General features: G+C 32.1%; 1 protein-coding gene across 1 annotated transcript; it reads right to left on the reverse strand.

The window, feature by feature from the left end:
* Window positions 1-10386: 10386 nt before the first annotated feature.
* Window positions 10387-19548, reverse strand: LOC130448553 (uncharacterized). The gene is made up of 2 exons (XM_056785967.1): window positions 19399-19548; window positions 10387-10668 (listed from the first exon to the last, which is right to left on the reverse strand). Exons 1-2 carry the CDS (start codon window positions 19546-19548, stop codon window positions 10387-10389), a joined length of 432 nt encoding a protein of 143 aa, XP_056641945.1.
* Window positions 19549-21210: the final 1662 nt, after the last annotated feature.

The following is a 21210-nucleotide window of genomic DNA, read 5'->3' on the forward strand; positions in this document are numbered from 1 at the left end:
AAAATAAATCATAATGACGTGGAAGAATTTATAGACATCGACAAAAAAATTAATTTTTGGTTAGGTTAGAAATTTTCTATTTTATGTGGATGCGCTCGATAATTCATATTGGGTTGATTATCTAATTTTATGTGTTGTTTTCAAATATATATTTATATGAACTACATCGATAATTATTAAAATATTTTATAAATACAAATTGCACATGCTCATACATATAATACATGAATTATAACGTACCTTGCAACCACGTGTTTGTTAGATGTTCCGGCAATATCATCTACACCTCTTTCTGCCATAGTTATTGATATTTATAATAAAAACAGCAATATAAGTATGTTGACACTGACAAATTAGAAAGTTGCGCATCATAGGGTGCGCACCAAAAACGTAACGAGGTCATTCATCAATAGATTTTATTCCTCATATTTTTCTCACACCGGGCTCCTTATATATGCAAATCGATTCTTAAGGAGTAAACTCCAAAAACCAATGAAATGAATTCTGATTATTCTATTTAAATCGTACGTAGTTTGATTTTGTATTGTACAAAATGGAAAACATATAATATAAGGTATCTTCGAATCGTTCCCTGTAATTCCGGAAACAATAGTTTCCATATTATTTTTATAATACAATGAACTGCTATTGTTATATCTGACATTTTTTGATACGAAAATAGCATCAGATAGTTGTTAATGAGGACTCCGAATGCCATAATTTGTTTGAGCTTGTATTGTACAAAGTCCGAAAGAAAAATGGCAAGTCATTCGCCGCTCATAGATCTGCAGGAAACGAGAGATGTAGCCCCTCATTATAGTTATTATTCTCACCACAAACAACAACCGTTGGTTGGTTGTACAGACAAACAGGCTGAAAAATAAAGACATGAATTGTGAAGGTGTTGTAAACCTCGATATGTTGTAGGTAACCTGTAATTATCAAAGCTAGCCGACCGCTGCACTCGTTCCTGCCTACCTAGTCTATTGTATTAACAAATTAATTGAAATTTACATGATATTTAATCATAATCTACACAGTAGCGTAGGTTTAAATATGAATTATATATAGGATTGTAGGTGAATTTATTATAGGTACTATCACATATATACGATATGCGTAATTACCAATACGTGAATCAAATTATGTAACATGTGAATCGGCCTGTGTGAATTACAGACTTCTGTTTAGAGATTGAACGCTGAGGATTCCAGTAAACACCACTATAAACATTTAGCCAGGAATCATATTGTATGATAAGTTCTGATAAGAACTGAAATGCCACAAAGAGTTACCCTAGTTGGTTTTGCAAACGACGTCGTCTTAGTAGTAACAGCTGTAGCGGAATAATTCCTGATGAATCTGGCTAACACAGGACTAGAGCACGTAGGAAACAGGCGTGAAAGCAAAGTCTAGAACTATCGCCAGAAAAACTTGTACAAGGCATGACTGTTAAGTCTTGGTGTTTGGCTGGATACGAAATTCAGCTTTAATGTTAAAGTGATATTAAAAAAAAATTACTTTTAAATGAAAGAAATCAGTTTTCCAATATTCTACTATACGCACTTAGTACATCAAGTTTATAATCTATTCAAACGATTAAAAAAATTACATTTCCGAAGTTTCTCGTTTGCTTCTTCCATGACCACTCATTTGACTGAAATCATTATTCGCCGAAAAGTTATTGGAGGCTGCCATATTGGATAAATATGGTTGATGGAGCAATTAATTATAACGTATCAAAACTATTATCTTCTTCTTCCATTTCCTAACCTTCAATTAAAATTTCAGTGTGGCGAAGATCGTGTACAGTTGGAAATTTAGTAAAAATTAATGTTTGACAAGAGTGAGGTAGGACCTCAAGTCAGCGGATTGAGACAGGTGAAGAAAGCGTACAAATCAGTTCCTTCTGATTATATTAGATTTACTAACTACACTGGCGAATTTGTGTGAAACCTAGCGATTGCAAAGTGATTTAACATACCAATAATGGCTTTAGATCCGATTGTTGTGGCAAGAATTGTTGCGCTTTTACAAGATGGTCGGGGGCAAATGAAACTGCAAGAATTGTTGGTGCTAGTCTTTGTAGTGTGCGAAGGGTGTACCAGCGCTTTTTGGAGACTGGCCTGATCACTAGAAGATCAGGTTCTGGGCGAAAAAGAGATGACTCAACGAGATGACCGTTTTTTGGTGTCCACAATAGGAAAACTACTGCGGTTTCACTGCGAAATCAGTTGGAAGAAGTGAGAAACGTCAACGTTAGTGTATGGACTGTTAGAAGAATACTTTATGCTGCTGGACTGTCATGCAGAAGAATGACTACAGGTCCCCCGTTGCAACGCCAGTATCGGACTGCAAGATTGACATTTGCCAGAATTCACGTTCGTTAGAATGATGAAGCTGGGTATTGTTCTCAGATGAGTCGCGTTTTTGTCTCACTGGGTCAGATGGATGTCTTCCATTTGGCGGTGGGTCGGTATGGTTTGGGCGAAAATCACTGCACAAGCTCGTACACAGTTGGTCTTCATAAAAAATGGCTACCTAACCTCTCAAAGGTACAATACGGAGGTGCTAGAAGACCTTTGATGGTGACTATGAGGGAACGTGGTATTTTTATGCAAGATAATACATACAGCCAGAGTTGTCAGGGAGTATCTGGATCAGGTAGAAATCAGGCGGTTTGACTGGCCATCCCGCAGCCCAGACATGAATCCCATAGAACATGTCTGGGAAAAGCTGGGACGACTGATCTGCAGACACACACCAGCACCAAGAACTGCCCAGGAGCTTAGAAGATTGCAGGAATGGGATAACATCGACCGGAATGTGATCCTCAACTTAATTCAAAGTAAGCCTTGCCGACTTAAGGTTTTTTTATTTTGTTCGTTCCATATCTATTGAATTTTCCCCAAAATGTTAATTTGTTGCTTTTTCAGAATAAATCATTAAATCCAAGAAAAAAACTTAGACTAACAACTAATACTTACATTAGTTAAATAACATTCAAATAATGTATAGCTCAAACGTGTTCTTATATAAAAATAGGTTAGGTGAGGTTAAGTTGGGCTGGGGTTTGTTTAAGCTTTCGTTGTCTGTAGGGTCAACCTCGCGGACTGAAATTAATATTCGCGTATTAGAAATTATACGGAATTTCAAAATAAAGGTGACCAATACATTGGTGGCCCTAAAAACGGTTTTTACTTTCTTGCAAAACATATGATGTTCATTGTTTGAACTATGCTTTTGTTTCTGGTGAATAATAGTGTATCCAAATTTCATGTACTCATGTACTAATGTAGCTTATTAACAGAAAAACTCACTTCATTAATCTTTCTGTCAATATGTCAACCAAAACTCTTGTCAATCTCTGTAAAGTCATTACTCCTTCAAACTCTCCAAGTAAAGACAATTGTAAACAATAACTAAGAAATAAATTACAAAAAAATCTTGATAATAATTTGAAGAAAGAAGATTAAATTATTTTATTTCAAAATGGGTTAAAAAATCTTTTATATACCGATAGTTTCAAGTTCCTCAATTATAGTCTATCCATTTAGAAGCCCTCAGACTTGAACGACGGGACTTAGTTTGGGCCAATATTAGAAAACCCGGCCCTGGCAGAGGAATAATGGCCCAAGCCTGGTTGAAGTCTGGGTAGCATGATTTCGGCCATCCTATAGTCACCCAAGTCGGGCTGAACTCTGGGTAACCCGACCTCGGCCATCCTAATATCCTAATAATAAAATTCTTTTGTACATAAGAGACAATAAAATATAGAATATTAAAAATAGTATCACTTCTTTATATGTGCAACCAAACCTGGTCCAGGGACATTGTGATCATCCCAGAATCTCACCAAGTCTGGGCCAATAACGGCTTCCAAGCTATATCCAGAGTTGTACATACTTGATCAAAGTCTGGGCCTATACTAGGCCCATCGTAAAATCATATATGGGTATTTCTATGTACAAGAAAGATTATTTTCAATGTTATTACAAAATAATATGAATATTTTCTAGAATTTGTATAATGTTATGGAGCTAATACAAGTTTCGGGCTTTTATTGGTCTTTTATAACCACAATTTTTACATAATAATAGGAAAAGGTTTGGACTGGTCAAAAGCCTTCGTATTTAATTCGATTTCATTATAAATGTCACTAGAATCATCTTCATTTCTAGATCGGGCATTACGCTAGGTGGACTATGTTTCCTATATATCGAAAACGTAGATTCATTCGGGAAAAAATATTGTTTTCAAAAAATTTCCTCTGTTTCGACTTTCCATCACAATTTTACAAAATTTCTTTGATTTCGGCCCCTTGAGAGGGGTTGTTCAAATCATTTTGTTTCAAACTACTTTGGGCACTTCTCGGACGTACACCTCCGCTTTTTTTGATATTGATCATTAAAATTTTTAGCACTTAAAGGATGAATTAATAATATATTAAAATATAAGTTAAATTTTATCAAATTAAAAATACTGTCCACTAGTAGAGTGGAACTAAATTGTTAAAGTGATCTATAAAATTAGTTCCAACATTTTTTAACGTAAATAATGCAAACAATACGTTGGTACATGATTTGTAGCTTATTCAGTGTGCAATGAAACCCACAAACTAAACCGTACGACCAAAGTTGTGTAATTGTCTTCATTTTTGATTGATATAACATTTAACATTACAAAAGTTCAGCTATTCATATATAATCCCTTCGTCCCCTTGTAATAAATTGTGTAACATTTAAACTACCTTCAGGGTTGTCACTGTTAACATTTTTATTCATTGGTCCGACCATAGAAAAACCAACAATATAATACGTGGATTTCTCACCCCTATTTACGTTCTGTTATAATAAACATTATGGCGTTGAAATTCACCATATTTTTCAATCGTGAGTCGTAATAGGGGTTGGTGTGAGTCTTTTTGATAAAATAAATGTGTTATTCTAACTTTATAATACATATTTTGAGATTATATACAACAAACAATGAGTAAAAGCTGGAAAATATGTTGCAAATTACAGTCTCGAAACTTTGAATGAAATTCAGAAAAAAATGTGGTAGTTTACAGATAAAATTTGATGAGGATGAAATTGAAATACACTTCGAATTGGTTGACCACCTTCCAGATTCTCCAGATCTGATCTTCAGCGACTTCTAACCTCAAATTTTCAATCGCAGTACAGGGATTTTCTTTATACAAACAAATTATCGCATTTTCTGAGGAAAAAGACGAAAATGATTATTTGGAAAGGTTTAAATGGCAAGAGCATCACGTGTATAAACTCAATATAAAAATAAAACCCTTGTAATTATCCGAAATATTTAACTTTAAGCAATTGATCTCAATAATGTGATTCTCAAGATTTAGATTATGTTATAACGATTGTTAGTTTTTCTTGAAATATTTCTCAGTAAAAACTTTTCTTTGTAAATCATCTATTAATACTTTATTTCCTAGCATTTCCGCAAAAAACCACCGCTTAAATCTAATAAAATATCAGTCAACACAGCTCAAATCATAAAATAAGAGTTAAAATAAAGTAAATCATCAAAATAAGTATAAATAATTATTTATTAGTCGCTTATTAGAGTATGTATTAAGGAACAATTTTTTAAAATAGACAGTTTTTTTCGTCTCCTGTAAAGTTGGTAAACATGACTTATGCGGTGTTGTAAGCTAAGGGACGAAATGCTGAAATGAACGGTAAAACATTTTACAAGGCCGATAAAACGTTAAATATATAAAAACTAATCAATATTTTCTAATGAACAAGCTAAGACATACACGAGGGTCCAGAAATACCTGGCCTTACCTAGAGATGGCGGTAGTTGATTGAAAAATAGAAAGCACACAATCCACTCGGAGCACATGTTTTTTTAAGTGTGAAGACGCCACGTTGTTTAATATCTGTTTGGCGGCCATATATAGTGAATTAGTAAATATGGAAAAAATGGTCATCGTTATGTGATACAATACTTTTATTTGAAAAGCCTTAACCCAATCAATATAAAAGCTAGATTCTACTCTGGGTGAAATTGCTCCTTCGTTATAAACAGTAAAATATTGGGTAGCAAAGTTTAGACGAGACCGTACGACCTACGAAGACCAGCATTGCAGTTGTCGACCAAATGAAGTGACGACTCCAGAAATGTTGAAAAAAATCCACAAAGCGGTAATGGATGATCGTCGACTGAAAGTGCTCGAGCTAGCAGACATTGTAGGCATTTCAAAAAGTGCTATACATTGCATATTAACAGAAAATTTGGAAATGAGAAAGCTTTGTGCAAGGTGGGTGCCGCGTTTGCTTACAATAGAACTAAAATCCTCGAGTGTTGGGCAATGTTTTACAGAAATAAAGACGAATTTTGGGTGGGTCTATCACTTCACACCCGAAAAAAAAAAAGAATAATCAAAACAATGGACTGAAAAGGGAAAGCTAGTTCCATATAAAGCAAAGACTGTTCTATCTACAGGCAAGGTCATGGCGTCGGATTTTTGCGATGCGCCTGTGTTAATTTTCATAGACTATTTTGAAACAGGGAAAACTATCAACGGCTAGTATTATGCGAACTTATTATATAAATTATGCGAAAAACGGCATTTGGATAAAAAGAAAGTGTTGTTTCATCATGACAATGTACCAGCTCACACATCCGTTATTACAATGGCCAACAGTAATAAATTAAAGTTTGAATTGCTACCTCATGCACGCTATTTACCAGATTTAACCCCCTCAGATTATTTTCTGTTACCAGACTGGAAAAAATGGCTCGTTGGTCAAATATTTTCCAACAATAAAGAGGTGATATTGGTAGTTAATGGCTATTTTGAGGAGCTTGACGATTCTTATTATGAAAAGGGTATCGAACTTATTGAACATCACCAGAAAAATTGTTTAGTGATGAAAGACAGCTAAACAATGACTTGAAATTTTTCGGTGTCGTATGAGAACGGTGTAAACTCTAGCACAGCAAAAGAATGAAATCAGTTTCTGAATGGTTTCTTGTTGATAAATGCATATCCTGATATTTCCATTCAAATATTTATATTTTTGTGTAATCTATTCATATAATTCGTATATATGTTGTCAGACAAATGACACATCAGTTAATTGTTTATAATATTTCTTATTCTTTCTCATGATGTAAATATATATTACAAAAGGTACGAAATTTAACTTTAATCTTTTGAAATCACAACAAATAATAGTGAGATTAAAAATTTAAAGCCCTTAACGCAAACGTTTATAACAATAATTTATCAAGAAGGGCTTAGGGAAGCTGTAGACAAATGCATCATAATCAGTGCACTATGTTACCCTTTTTCGACCTGCCTGTGAAAATAAACTATAATCTAATATAAAATGTCATATGTGTAGAAACCCGTGATATCTAGCAAAATGGCACTGTATATACCGAGGGTGCTAATAAAGGGGTAGATACACAAACATATAAAGTTGTACATGTAAATGGGTTCAGAAAAAAGGTCACATAAAAAATGATTCATGTTTTTGTTATGCCACATAATGGAATTTCAGTTACAAAAATATGTGGCAATAATAATTCAAAAGGACAAACTCTTGTTAGATGTGGTAGTTCGTAATTTACGCTCAAGTTCACCTCGAAAGTGTATTATAGAATTAAAATATACCTAAGTAACCGACCACCTCAGAAGGTGTATTTACAACAATTTCACATAGAATTCAACGTAAGTTACATGAATATTTTGTTATAAGGAAATTGGTCGTGATGTCAAATGTCACGTCCTGGATTTATCAATATTCAAACAGGGTGTTTTAGAATTTTGTTTATAATTCTGATATTAATAATCATCTATCGAAAGTAAATGTATTCATGATGACTCCATATTTTATATTTGATCCAGATTTTACATTGGCTGCGGTGAAAGGATTTAAAGCTACAAGGTAATTATTATTATGCATCATATATTAAAATATATCTCATATTCTTTATGTAGTAATACCAAATATGGATAATTGGTATTGGAAAAAACGTCGCTAAGTTACGGTGCCGACATTATTTATTTTCTCTCTCGTTCGAAACAGTTTATTAATACTGCGCATGATTGAGAATGCGCAGATTCGAGCTGGAACCTCGGAGGATAGAGAAATCGTTGTCATTCTGTCTTCCTTAGTCGGAACAGTTTTCACACTGTCCATTTAGAATTATTACATATTATTACAAATATCTATAGTTAACTATACTTACTAAAACATAACCTATAAATAATTTTGAGGTATTAAACATACTATTGTATTTTTGTTTATAATAATGTCTGTATAAAATAATTGTCTATATAATTACCATTTCTTCAAGTTTATTATATCTTGATTCATTCTCGTGAATTTTAAAACACAAATATTTCTGATAATGCACTTCAACTACTTTAATATAGACACGTAGTATATATACAAGGAAGACAACACTTGGAGTTTCTGTTCTGCTACTTAATTTTTTATGACACGTCTTCGTGCTTTTATACAGTGAATATTAGAAAATTGGTCCAACTCCTATTGTAGCGTTATACTTTTATTGGTAGTGACGTGTAAGGCTCTCAATGTTACGGAACTAGGCACATACCAAAAAGTAGAAAACTAATATTCACAAATTTTTTCTCTGTTTCTTTCATTGGTGTTTAATGTTTATATTCTATTTGGAAAGAGCGTAAAATAATAAATGCTCATCATAAATGAAAAACCCTGAAATTTTTAGTACGGTACTATACGTTCTATATTTGGAATATTCAAATATGCCAATGATAAATAAGTAACTGAACAGATATATATTTTCCACAAAATGTATCGTACTAAAATGTAAGCGGTTACCTAGATAATCCCAATGGCCATCCTTTTCTTTCCAAAATTGAAGGATATCTTTATTTCTCTCTCTATTTTAATACTTTCACACCAACCTCTGAATCACCCCAAAAGTAAGAAGACTCTTACCATCATAGCCGTTGCAATGGGTTTTTCTTTTCTTAAGAAGTTTGTAGTCCGTTGATTTTCCTAGACCTGTCATCTTCGAACACATACTTGTTAACAGAGAGTGTATGAGTCTTCACTTTATGTATTGGAGTATAGTTTTCATAGGTCGACATATTGAATATTCACTGAAGCTTTGTAAACGTTTCTGTGACAAACACTGCGCTAGAAATGCAGTTGTGTATTGGGTATTCTCTTTTATAGGACTTTTTCTTAAACTGAAACTTGTCAATAACCATTTAAGTAATTATCATTTTTTCCAGAAAACATTTTACAAATTAACCTGTCTGGTATAGATACATACTATGAGGGGCGTGAAATATTTACCTGTCACCAACATTCCTTTCTTAAAATACCCCAAAGGAATTGTTTTGGCCGATAAGTAAACATAGTGGAAAATTTGAAATTGATGCAATAAATTTCTTAGAAAATAAATGTTGTATTCATTTGCTAATGTTTAATAAAATAAAATAATAAATTGTTCTTAAATGTGGCTACGGCTATGGTGGCCAGGAGAGGGATTGTTTTATTACTCTACACTCTTTCGGAATAAAGTATAGTAGTAGTAGAAAATGCCTTATTCCCAGTGTTGTTAGACTCCACCGGAATTAGTAGAAGTAGCCAAAGAAGCATCACAAATATTATAGCCAGATAAATCGCGAAAAATTCAAGATGCGTGGAATAGAAGAAGAAAAAACATGCAGTCCTATTTCGGAGACGCTGTTATTGGCTTATCTTTTGAAATTGGCACAACAACAAAAGAAATCAACGTGTGGTCGAATTATTTAATGATTAAAAGTATGTTACATTTCAAAATATTTCAAACTACAGTAAAACCAGGTTAATTGGGATCTGAAGAGACCTTGACATATGTACCAATTATTGAGGGTTTCCAATAATCCAGTTTTTCAATTAGGCAGGTTTAAAATTATAGTTGTCTCATCTACAGAGGCCCCCGCTTACAGAGGTCGAAATGTACCGTTATTCCGTGGAAACGTTAATAAAAATGCGTATTTTTGGTGTTATGATTTTAATGTAGGTATGAATGTACATACATAATGTATTTCGTCGAATAAAAAAACAATATGGTGAAGATTATGACTTAAAGTAATCGGTTATGTTTATTTGTACTTGCTAGTTGCTGAAACCTGCTGCTCGATAGAATAATTCAAAATAAAAATTATTTTTTCTTCATATTAATTGATAGAAACTTAAAGAAAAGTTGAAACAACAAATTATTATTAAAAATTATTAAAAAAAAACGAATTTTATAACAGAAGATTACTGCTATATATTTGAGATGTGGGGACCAAGGAAAAATTAATTTTTCTTATTAGAACAAAGTTCTTCTTCTTCTACTTCTTGGAGATCTGTCGATATGTTAATTCTGAAGCTGCCTCTGCATCTTTTCCTGAGAGGTGGATTGCCAACTATATTTCCACCTTTTAGGTGGTCTCCCGGGAGGCCTTGAGCCGGGCGGGTTGTTTTCTAGGACTATTCTCGGAAGTCTGTTCTCGTCCATCCGTCTTACATGGTTGTACCACTGCCTCTTACGCTGTCTTCCCCATATCACAATGTCTTGTATCCCGCATTGTTCTTTGACATCTGTATTTCTTACTCTGTTCCAAGCTGATTTTATTCTTACTTTGATGATTAAGGTGATCTATAGATCAATATAAATAAGCAAATTGTCAATGGCAATATCATATTTTGATAAAGACTAAAGGAAAAGTTGAAACGTCAAAATTTATCTTTCTTTCAAAAACTATCAAAAAAAAACTAATTTTGAAACAGAAGAGACCTAAAATCAAGAGCATTTAGAAGCATTATTATGTTAAAAGGTCTAAAGAATCAGAAATTGAAGAAACTTTTCCACTTTGATAAATGACATTAAAACAAGGATTAAATAAGCAATACTAGTAAATTTTGCCATCTTTATATCTTATGTCAAGCAGCTCTCGTATATTTTATATTGTCATTGAGTTAGAGACCATCAACGTAGTGAAACACTGAGCTTTTTAGCATAGTATCTCAAGCAGCTAGTCTCATAGAGTCAAAATAGAACTAAATAAATTTGATATTTCTTATTAATATTCGTTCTACAAAATCTTTTGTTAATAACGATACCAAAATTCAAGCCGAAACAAGTAAATCAAAAAATCATGCGACCAGAAATTCACGTTTCTTTGGAGCGCAACAATATTCGTAAAATTTATTGTGGCATTTGTATATTTATCCAAAACTCAAAAGCACATCGATATTATTACAAATGTTTGTGGTATTGTGTCACAACAATAGACGCGTAGTTTCTCAACAAAATCATTCACCGTTTCGATAAGGCCAAGTTTAAGAGTACACAATTGCCCTACTACCAAGGGTTAACTACCCCTCTCCACTTTAGTACAGCTGCCAAATCCGGCTATTTATTAAACATACGTGTTAATCTGGCATCTATACAACCATTTTGACCCTTATGTGGAACGCCTCAGGGACTGGTGTGGAGGGTGATTTGTTGCGAATTGTCACACTAACATCTCTATTTGTTAGAAGCCGCTTTTGGTATTTGATTGAGCAGCTCATATCCCGATTAGGGTAAATTATTGTAAAGTTTCGTAGCCGTCGGAGTCGTATTGTGTGAATTAAATCTAGTAGATTAAATAGATAGTGATGTTAAGAATATTTAATATGTGTGATGTGGTTTATTAAAATTCAAGAAATGAGAATTAGAATTTTATGGACTCTAAAAACCAAACGGCACATCTGTCGTAATAAAAGAATTTTCTTTGTTTGAGATGAGTTTGATGTGTTTTATATTAGTCGAGCACATCAAAATTTAAACTTCGGTAACCATATAAAAAATTTGATTTTTTTTACCACCTACTAAAGTAATAAAACACTACACAAAGGGAATAAAATTATTCACCTGTCTTCTCAATACTCAATAAAAAATTTGATTGAGAAGAAGACGAAACAATAGCTAGGTCAGGTCAGGCTCCGCTAGGTAGGCTGAAGCAAACGTAGAGATGACTTTCTGAAAGATCCTACAATTCTGTATTATACTCAAACAACTGCCCTGCTTGTGAAAAAAAAACTATAAGAAATGACAAAAGGGATTCGAAAAAAGTGTTCAAATTAATACTTATCTTAATCAATGCCTTCACGGCAACGTTTCACAACCGAAAAGCAGGTCCGACGAAGCATATCAAACTTATGCCGATCCCTGTATGTAGAGAGAGATAAACAGAGTGTAATCCTCGTCAATCACCTAGAATACTATTTTCCATAATTTTTCTATCTGGTAGACTGTTGAAATGCGCTTCCATAAGATTTGATTTTTATTGAATTCCGTTGAAGTAACAGTAATTTTTCACTCAGTCCTGAAATTCCGCGATCAGACACGATTATCTGTTGTAGTCCAAGAACCAATGGTTATAACGTGACACTGAAACCAATAGAAATATTTTTTTGGTATACGAACAGTTTTTGAACACTATTTTAAGAAAAAATCTTACGGAAAACCCCGAAATATTGGTATTTTGTCAATTACGTGGAAGAGGTTGGAAATTTCAATACAATGTATATGAACAAACTTTGTAGACCGTGAAAATTTGCACAAAATATGTCTTTTTGGAGAAATACTTTCTTTAATACAACGTTAACAACTCAGAATATTATAAGACTTGCCATGACGCCCGACTATAACCTCTATAACTCCATTCTTTTTGGGTGAAAAGTAAACGAGATTTTGAAGGAAAATTCTACAACAATTGGTATATAAAGCTGGCAATTGCTGTCGAAAGTGCTTTCTATTTATTATCCAAAGCTGAAATCATGATTTAATTTTATTCATTTTTAATATTTTTTCATTATTTTCACAAGAAGAGTTTGTTCCAAGATTCAGTAGATAGGTCGAAAACAAATTAGATATAACATTCATTCCCATCTTATCTTTGGCCAAATTCTATCACATTTTTCTGAACACCTCTTTTAGTTTGCTTATTTTTTCATATCGATGTCTTAACTATTGACGTAAAAATATCAAAATGCAGATTGTGGAAAACGGCCACTTTTTATTCTATTCCGAAGACCCTGCTCATTAAGGATATTCGTCTAAAAACGTGCGATAATAAAGTTCCCATTCGTCTTTTTTTACACTTTACGGAAATTTTCCTAAAGACATGGAAATTCTTCTGATAAGGGTGGTAAGTCTATTTTATTGACTAAAGCTTCATCAATGCGGGAATCCGTGTTTCAAAACCTGCTATTTCTCACATCGACCCTCATTTTTTCTTGGTAATCTCAGATTAGTTTATATTCAAATAAAAATGATGTACTTCCGGTAATTACTAACCACAAACACATCTTCGTTCATTCTGGTTTGTACCAGTAATTTTTTGTAATTTCAATACAAAAAACGAGGAAGGAACAGTTCAATATTACAAAAAGCAGAAATAATTTTGTGGAGACGAAAATATACAAAATTTCGTGAAAAAAAATTTACTACCTGGATGAAACATGGGTAAACGCTGGACAAACTAAGGATAAGGTTTAGTTGGACTCATCCATACAATTCTCAAAGCACGCATTGTTGGATGAATTTTCCACCGAATTAAAAAACCCATCAGGTAGGTAATATTTCAAAAAACTATTTTGCAAAATTTTATTTAGTGTTCCCTGTCTGTAGTCGTGTGTGTGTAATTAAATCTGAGAAGTTCATTTTGATTAATATCTGCTTAAATTATAAAATACAAAAGAATTTAATTATCTTTATTGTTATTATTATTACAATTTTATGAACTATAGATACTATAAAACTACACAACTGCAAATTGCAAATTTAACAAATTTGAAATTGTTGAATATGATTTTGGTGATTTCCTAAAACGAATAAATATAACCATCTAATAATGAGGGGTGAGATATGCAGTTTAACACTGTTAATCGAGTATTATAAGGAAATCTACTAAGTTTAATAAGTCAACTATTGAAAAATAGCAATTTTTGAGTATAATCTAAATTTATTATTCAACTAGTAAAATCTGTACACCTACTCTACTATACATATTGCAGTAGACGATTTTTCTTATATTTTACAAATATACTTTTTCGTAAATTTCTTAACATATGTATATAACTTTCAATCACAAATTGCTTCTTGACTATACCTTAATTAAAAATGGGAAAAATACTAATATGCTGTCTGATAATTCCTGAAACAGTATTTTGACATATTTTCCGATTTTAGTATTAATTATAGCTATAAAAAAATAATAATAAGGCTCAACATGGATGTCTCACTGCAACACTGAACAATCTAACTCAGTAAGTCTCAGCAAATAAAATACATTATTAGCTTATTTGGGACAAACTGTGTACTGGTAATAAATAAATAAAATAATGAGGTCATTGGTACAAAAATGATAATATTTTTATTTCTATTTACAACACTTATTTTCAACAAATTGAATATAAAATAGTATTATTATAATATATTATCACTGTTGGCAGCTGTTAAGACCTTCTATGAGCTTCCTAAATTAAAAAAGAAATGATGATGTGCTTTAGGAATTAGATTTGCTGAATACAATGAAATTAGATCTTTTATTTTCTGTAATGCTAACTCCTTTGTGCTTTTCCTTGTTTTTCTTCTTATGCCAATTCCTTTGAAACATTCATCTTTATAAGATGTCTTATAAAAAATAGAATATTCATTTTGTTTCCTTAGTTCAACTATCTTTACATCGTTCCAGGTGAATTTCTCATCATCTGTGTTTATAGAAACTTTTTACCAAAGTCGTAACTTCTTCCAATCATAAAAGTCCGAAGTTTCTTTTACATTATAGGGCTCCCCTGTCTTCTTGGAGGTCTTAACAAGCATGGATATTTCACTAGGAATAAAAATGGGTTCACTTTTCAAAATTCCCAAAATGAATATTGTCTGCTTCATTTTCTGTGTGGCCGACTATTAGTTATTTATAATAGTTTCAATTTGCATGATTTAAATACAAAATACGAGTAAATACATAGCAAAACCCTACCTATTTTTATTTTGTGACACAGTATTATCACTGTTAAATATCAAATCAAACGAAAATATCTCACTGTTGCTCTGAGGTAGCGATATATGGAATAAAGAAATTGGAGAGGAGAAAAAGGAGTGGAGAAAGTGAATAAAAAATGATCAAAATTCAAAACAGTGTTGAAATATCTTCCATTAACTCTATTTTTCTTATTTACCAACAATGATAACTCACTTCAAGGATAACCCAGTCAAAATATCTGAGAACCCATACACTACACTGGGATGAATAATACTTTGGAAGCAACAAGATTCACCCATCAGAATATTTTCTAATAGTGACATTGAAATTCACTTTTTTCTTAAATTTTATTTTTAAAGACAGTTGAAGGAATTATAATATTTGAAATCATCATATATAAGAGTTCATTTTCCAGTCTTTCACCTTCAGTCTTAGATGATAACTTGGTTAAGTCGCACAATGTTTTGGTGTAATAGAAAACAGAGTGTTCTATACAAAAACACTTCATCTTCAAATCTCATACACAATTTATTATTCTAATATATGATTGTTTTTTACTGAGTTTTAAATTTTAGAGAACGTTTTAATAATAGAAAAATATGTTAACTTATACTTAATATATAAAACTTTCTATGGGTATTTGAAAAAAGTACCTTTGGAGAAAGTTTTATATATTTTAAAAAATTACAAGTAATTGGAGAAATTGTAAGCTATAAAATATGACTTACTTAAATCCACACTATTAGTTTTAAGCTCTACTAAAATCAATATGATAATTATAACCCTTATCGAGTAATAGAAAATATCACATAACTTTACAGTCAGTAAAGGGATCCATAGATCTGGATAGATAGACATATTTAAATTATTTTGGTAAAAAAATCCAGGAGTTTGTAGAAGACAAATTTAGTCAACTTTAGTGAACCATTCATTCTAAGAAACTGTATTCTTCTACTCACAAATTAAATGTCAAATTATTCGATTTTCTTCTATTTTTAATTTCATATTGCGAGTTCCCTAAAATTTCATTCAAATAAAAGATTGTTTCCAAAGAGATTTTTCTACTATTATTTATTATTGGGTTAACTTGAATATTTTTCATATTCAACTGATAGCACATTTTATGTTTGGTTGTTTACGTGCCTGGTTTTAAAGAGAACATTTAATTTTAGGAAGAGGTCTGAAACTAATTTGTCACATCGGTAGTGAAGATGGTTTTCTGCCAGATGCTTTATGGGTATTTGAATCGAAAAAACCCGGAAACTATCACGAGTAAATGGAGATGGTCTCTTTCAAAAATTATTTTTCGAAAACTCTCCGAAGCTTGAAGAGGATTGTGTCATATTAGACAAGAGGAAACTTGAGAAAGTTCCAGCAATGGCAACATGGAAAACCGAGTCATTCGAGAATGGGTTACTTTTAGAAATATCGATTTTGATGAAACGATGGTTAAATCAGAGCATAAAAATAAGTATAACTCAAACATTATTGATGGAATTGTTAAAAAAGAAAATATCATTGTGAACTCAACCCCACTGAATTGATCTGGAGAGATCTGTGACACAATATGTTGCAGCAGAAAATAAAACATTTAAATTTTCTGACGTTAAAAATATTTCCCACGAAACTATTACACATGTTAAGTGGAAAAAGTGAACAGGAAAAGGTTGAAACCAAAATATGGAATATAAACATTGTCATTGATTTGCAAGTTTTCGCCCTTTGTTGACGACAGTGGAAACTCAATGTCATTATCATCATTTTATGTTATGTTTCCATACACATATTTTTTAAATTTTTAAATGAATGTGTATTTATTCCAAACTTCACGTTTACATTGTATATTTTTGTAGGGACTTCTTAAAAAGATTATTCTGACTCTTCCTTCCTTAGTATTCTTTGAATCTATTTGCCTAATTCATAAGCACGCTTCTTCAATCCAGTCGTTGCACGGCTATCCACTTAGGAACGCGGAGCACGACCTTTACCTACCTACTCCACGTTCAGAATTAGTTAAGGGCTCAATATTTTACATTGTAAAAAAATGCACAATCACTTGCCTATTGAAATCAAATTGATATCATCTTTTTCCGCAATAATTTGACGGCATATTTACTGAAAAGTGCCTTCTACCCTGTAAACTACTTTTATTATAATAATAATATTCAATTCCGGACATGCATTCTGATTTAATTTTTGCTATGGACTTATATAATAATTATTACCTATAACTATTACCTATAATATATAAGTGCGGTCCTGTTACACGCTCGGCTTTGGCGTTTCCAACTTTGATCACGTGCATTATACGTGAATATGTTTTGATTTACTATTTTTCTTCGATAAATAGAGTATAATGATACTCACTATTTTAATCGTGCGATTATACAGGAATAAATAAAATCTACATCCGTCGATAAATATTGTCTATGTTAATTTTCAATTTAGATTAATACATTTGAAATAAACTTTTCCAATTGAAAATATTTTTTCATGGAAAGTCATGAACTCCCATAATGTCTCTGGAGACTATAACAAATAACGTGTACTATTATTATCAGCTGTTGTTACTATTTACTCAATGAAATCTCTCATTATGTAATTATGCCGAAGGCTAACAGAAAACAAAAAAGTGGAGGGTAGAGGTGAAAGTTCATGTCACACTCGTGCCAGCTCACCAGCTGCCCAATTAATAAATAAAAAAGTTAACTTCTTCCGTTTTATTACAACAAAAGCTAACGAAAGATGGTTCGTAGACATGATGCAGTCAGTCGTTGGTAAATTATTTAATTCTGACTCTTAAATTGAACGGCATTTTCAAAGTTTAAATAGAACGAGCACGAGTTGAAATAAATATTATGACCCTACTTCCTGTGCTTTTACCACTCTTCTTAATTGGTTAAGTGAAGAATCGGCTATATAAAAAATTTGGTTGAGATAAGTAACAACTGCTTTTCATAACAAAATTAATTATACTGATATATACTTAACGTTCATATTTCAGCAGATTAGTTGGATTAGTTGACGACATGTCCAAATGCTTTGTACGGAAAATTGCGAAAAATCTTGGATATTATTTGTTTAAAGTAGAATTGTATGTAACTGTTACAAAAAGAAAATCTTTACTTTATTATTAATCTTTTTGCAATCAACTTCGGTTTTACAAAATTTGGTGACCATTTATCAATTATTATTTTAGTAGTTAAATTTTTTTAAATTAAAAAAGAGGCCATCTTATCCAACCCATGCGTGTTAGATGGCCGTAGGAAGTAGTAAAAGATGGTCATATTATATCTTCGTCCATTTTACTTTCACCTTGCTTTGATTTTCCTTGTCTTCAGTCTTTACCATTCCTTTTTTTTCCACATGTTTCCCAAATATTTTCAGGCAGACAGTTTTTACCACACCTCACACAATCATATTTGTAGTATTCTTCAGCTGAATCTTCACTATCCAAATTTATTTTACATTCATCATCAAAAGTTGATTCTGTTCTCTAATACCTTCTTCTTAAGTTAGTATTTCTACTACTTGTTTTGCACGTTTTCTTGTAGTGTTGTCAATTTCTGGAACTGGACTCAATTCATAAAAAAATTGATGAATTTTGATAGTGTCTGTAACAGATTTTGAGGTTCCTGGTTGGGGTGACTCCGATTTATGACCGAATGGACTTTCGTTAGTAACGTTAGGTTGTATTAGTCCTCTATTTTGATCTCCATAGAAGTCTGATATTAATCATAATGGACGTAGATGTTCCCCAAAATTCTGACAAAAGAGTGCCATAATATGATGGGGTACAAATACGATTTTAAGGACTTCTGTCTAAGAGTTGAAGATAATGAGTAATGTGTCTGCAAACAAAAAAGAATAATGTCATTTGCTTTGGCCAGTTCAAAAACTAAAAATGCGATGCATGCCCATCAACAATCAGTAGGACCTTAGCCGTTGGTTTTAGAGAAATAAAATGGTTTTTACGCCAACTTGTAAAGATATCCGCAGTTATGTAGACCGATTTTTGTGACATGTAGAGGACGGAACTTGGAGGTATGCCATCTTCATATTCTGATTTTTTATTTTTGCTCCTCATGATGCAAGCAGGAGGGGAAAATACTGGCACTGCAGCAGGTTGCCACCGTCACAGTTTTTTCCTTTTCCGTCGACGTTATTGTGGTTTAACTTCCTTTCTTAGATAAAGCTGCTCCAGGAGGATTATCCAGATGGAGACCAGTTTTATATTAAAGATCTTGGAAGGCTTATTAAACAATTCTTTTTCCTCCAGAACGCTCTCCAAAAGATCAAAATTTGATTCTACATCATTAATACATACGTTAATACATTAACTTCACTCGTACCAAAACGTCTAGTATCCTTTTTGAATCTGCTTCATCCTTTTTCTTTGTTTTTGTTTCTGTAATACCTAATATGTCTATTTTATGACTTTTTATTTTTTCTACCAGTTCTTTTTCCTCTTTCTTGACACTTCTAGAATTCCATGCTCTCATTCTTATATCACTATTGTCTTTGTCCAATCCATTTGTCCCTTTATTTATTTATTTTTAAACTATCGGGTGTGGAAATTTCGAATGCAGGCAATTGGCCTTCGAGTTGATTTTTTGTGAAATTTAACTATAAGTCGTTGAGCTACATCCATCAAATAAAGCAAAAATTAATATTTATATATACAGGGATCTCGTCAGTATATGACGTGAAATAATTTCTCATACGATCTTTCGTTTTTGAGTTATAGGTCTCTTAGTTGCAAAATCAAAAATATATTTTCCAAATTATACATTCGAACATTATGAATTTTTAATGAATGATTACGTATGTTTGTGTAGTGTGTTTAAAGGTATAAATAATTCTACACTAATTTATGAAGGCCAGAGGCGGCTCATACCCAATTGTTATCAATCCATAACTTTTATGGGAACAATTTAAAGATAGAAAAAAATTGATTTTCCCCTGTACATATAAGCATTATAATTTGCTTAATTTTATGGATGTAGTTCAACGACTAATAGTTGAATTTTACGAAAAATTAGTTCGAAGGTCAATTGCACTTTCAAATATATTTTGGAACTCGAATTTCGAGCTCGCTAGTCAAAATTAATGAAGACAATAACGTCATAAGTAGCATGGAATCTCAAAATCCGAAAGTTTAAAATCCACTCACTCCCGAATTTTTCGTATCAAGTCCTGGTAAGTTATTTTTTGCAAAAATATAAATCTATAAGGCAATTTATTTTTTTAGTAAGTTTTCTTCGTTACACCTGCTAGCTGCTGGTACAATATATCTAAGTGCCTTACTTTTAATTTAGTCCATTATTCAATCTCTTTTCAACTGGTGTGGTTGGCCTTCTTAGAAACTTCACTTACATTGAATGAATCACTTCCATCAAACGAACATCTGACGAACTGTCTCTTTAATATCACCGATTTGTAAAGACGTTTTAAGATATACATTTTTTACCGATTGTTAAGATATTGAAGAGTTGAGCTGAAACCGCGGCTGTTTATCTGATCGGTACTTTATTAAAGTAATGTTGTTATAATCGCGGTATCTGCTTATTGTTTGGTGAAAAACTTTAATATTATTGACGTGTGTGATCCCACAAAAAAGGCAAACGATCTGCCTCAATGGACATACTTTAAAGACTGCTTTTTTTGTTGAAATTAAATGCTACAATGAACTAAATGCTTTTTAACAACAGTTTAGCGGAGGATCCATTAGTTCACAGAAGACGTCTAACAAAAGGAATAAATGGAAGTGATCTTGAAAAGTAAATGAATTGTCTCGAAAAATTATCGTCAGTTTCTAACGTCAAAAGGGTTCACATCAACATATTGTATCTAATCTTCTAGTGGCACAAATTTAAAAATTGAATTTAGTAATGGAGCTAAAATAAAACAAAGATTAGAGATTGTAAACTAAAATATTACAAAAAACATTTTGGATCGTTCTAATTTCTTTTAAAATTGCAACTTTGATCACCACTAATAAAAATTCATATCTACAAGATTTTAACTAGAAGTAATTCCTGAGAGTAGGTAATTCGTCAATATAAAAAAAAAATATCGCATGAAAAAAGTCATAGGTTTGTATAGATCAAGTTTGAAATTTCTACTAAAAATTGATCGTCACGTTCGAAAACTGTTGTAAAAAT

This window comes from Diorhabda sublineata, chromosome 9 (assembly GCF_026230105.1).
Source record: "Diorhabda sublineata isolate icDioSubl1.1 chromosome 9, icDioSubl1.1, whole genome shotgun sequence".
NCBI lineage: Eukaryota > Metazoa > Arthropoda > Insecta > Coleoptera > Chrysomelidae > Diorhabda > Diorhabda sublineata.

Excerpts from the sequence above, each read along its gene's own strand:
- LOC130448553 (XM_056785967.1), bottom strand. The coding sequence starts at position 19,548 with ATGAGAGCATGGAATTCTAGAAGTGTCAAGAAAGAGGAAAAAGAACTG. Across the intron at positions 10,669-19,398 it reads AAAGGATACTAGACGTTTTG|ATCACCTTAATCATCAAAGT; the intron begins GTACGAGTGAAG and ends ATTGATCTATAG.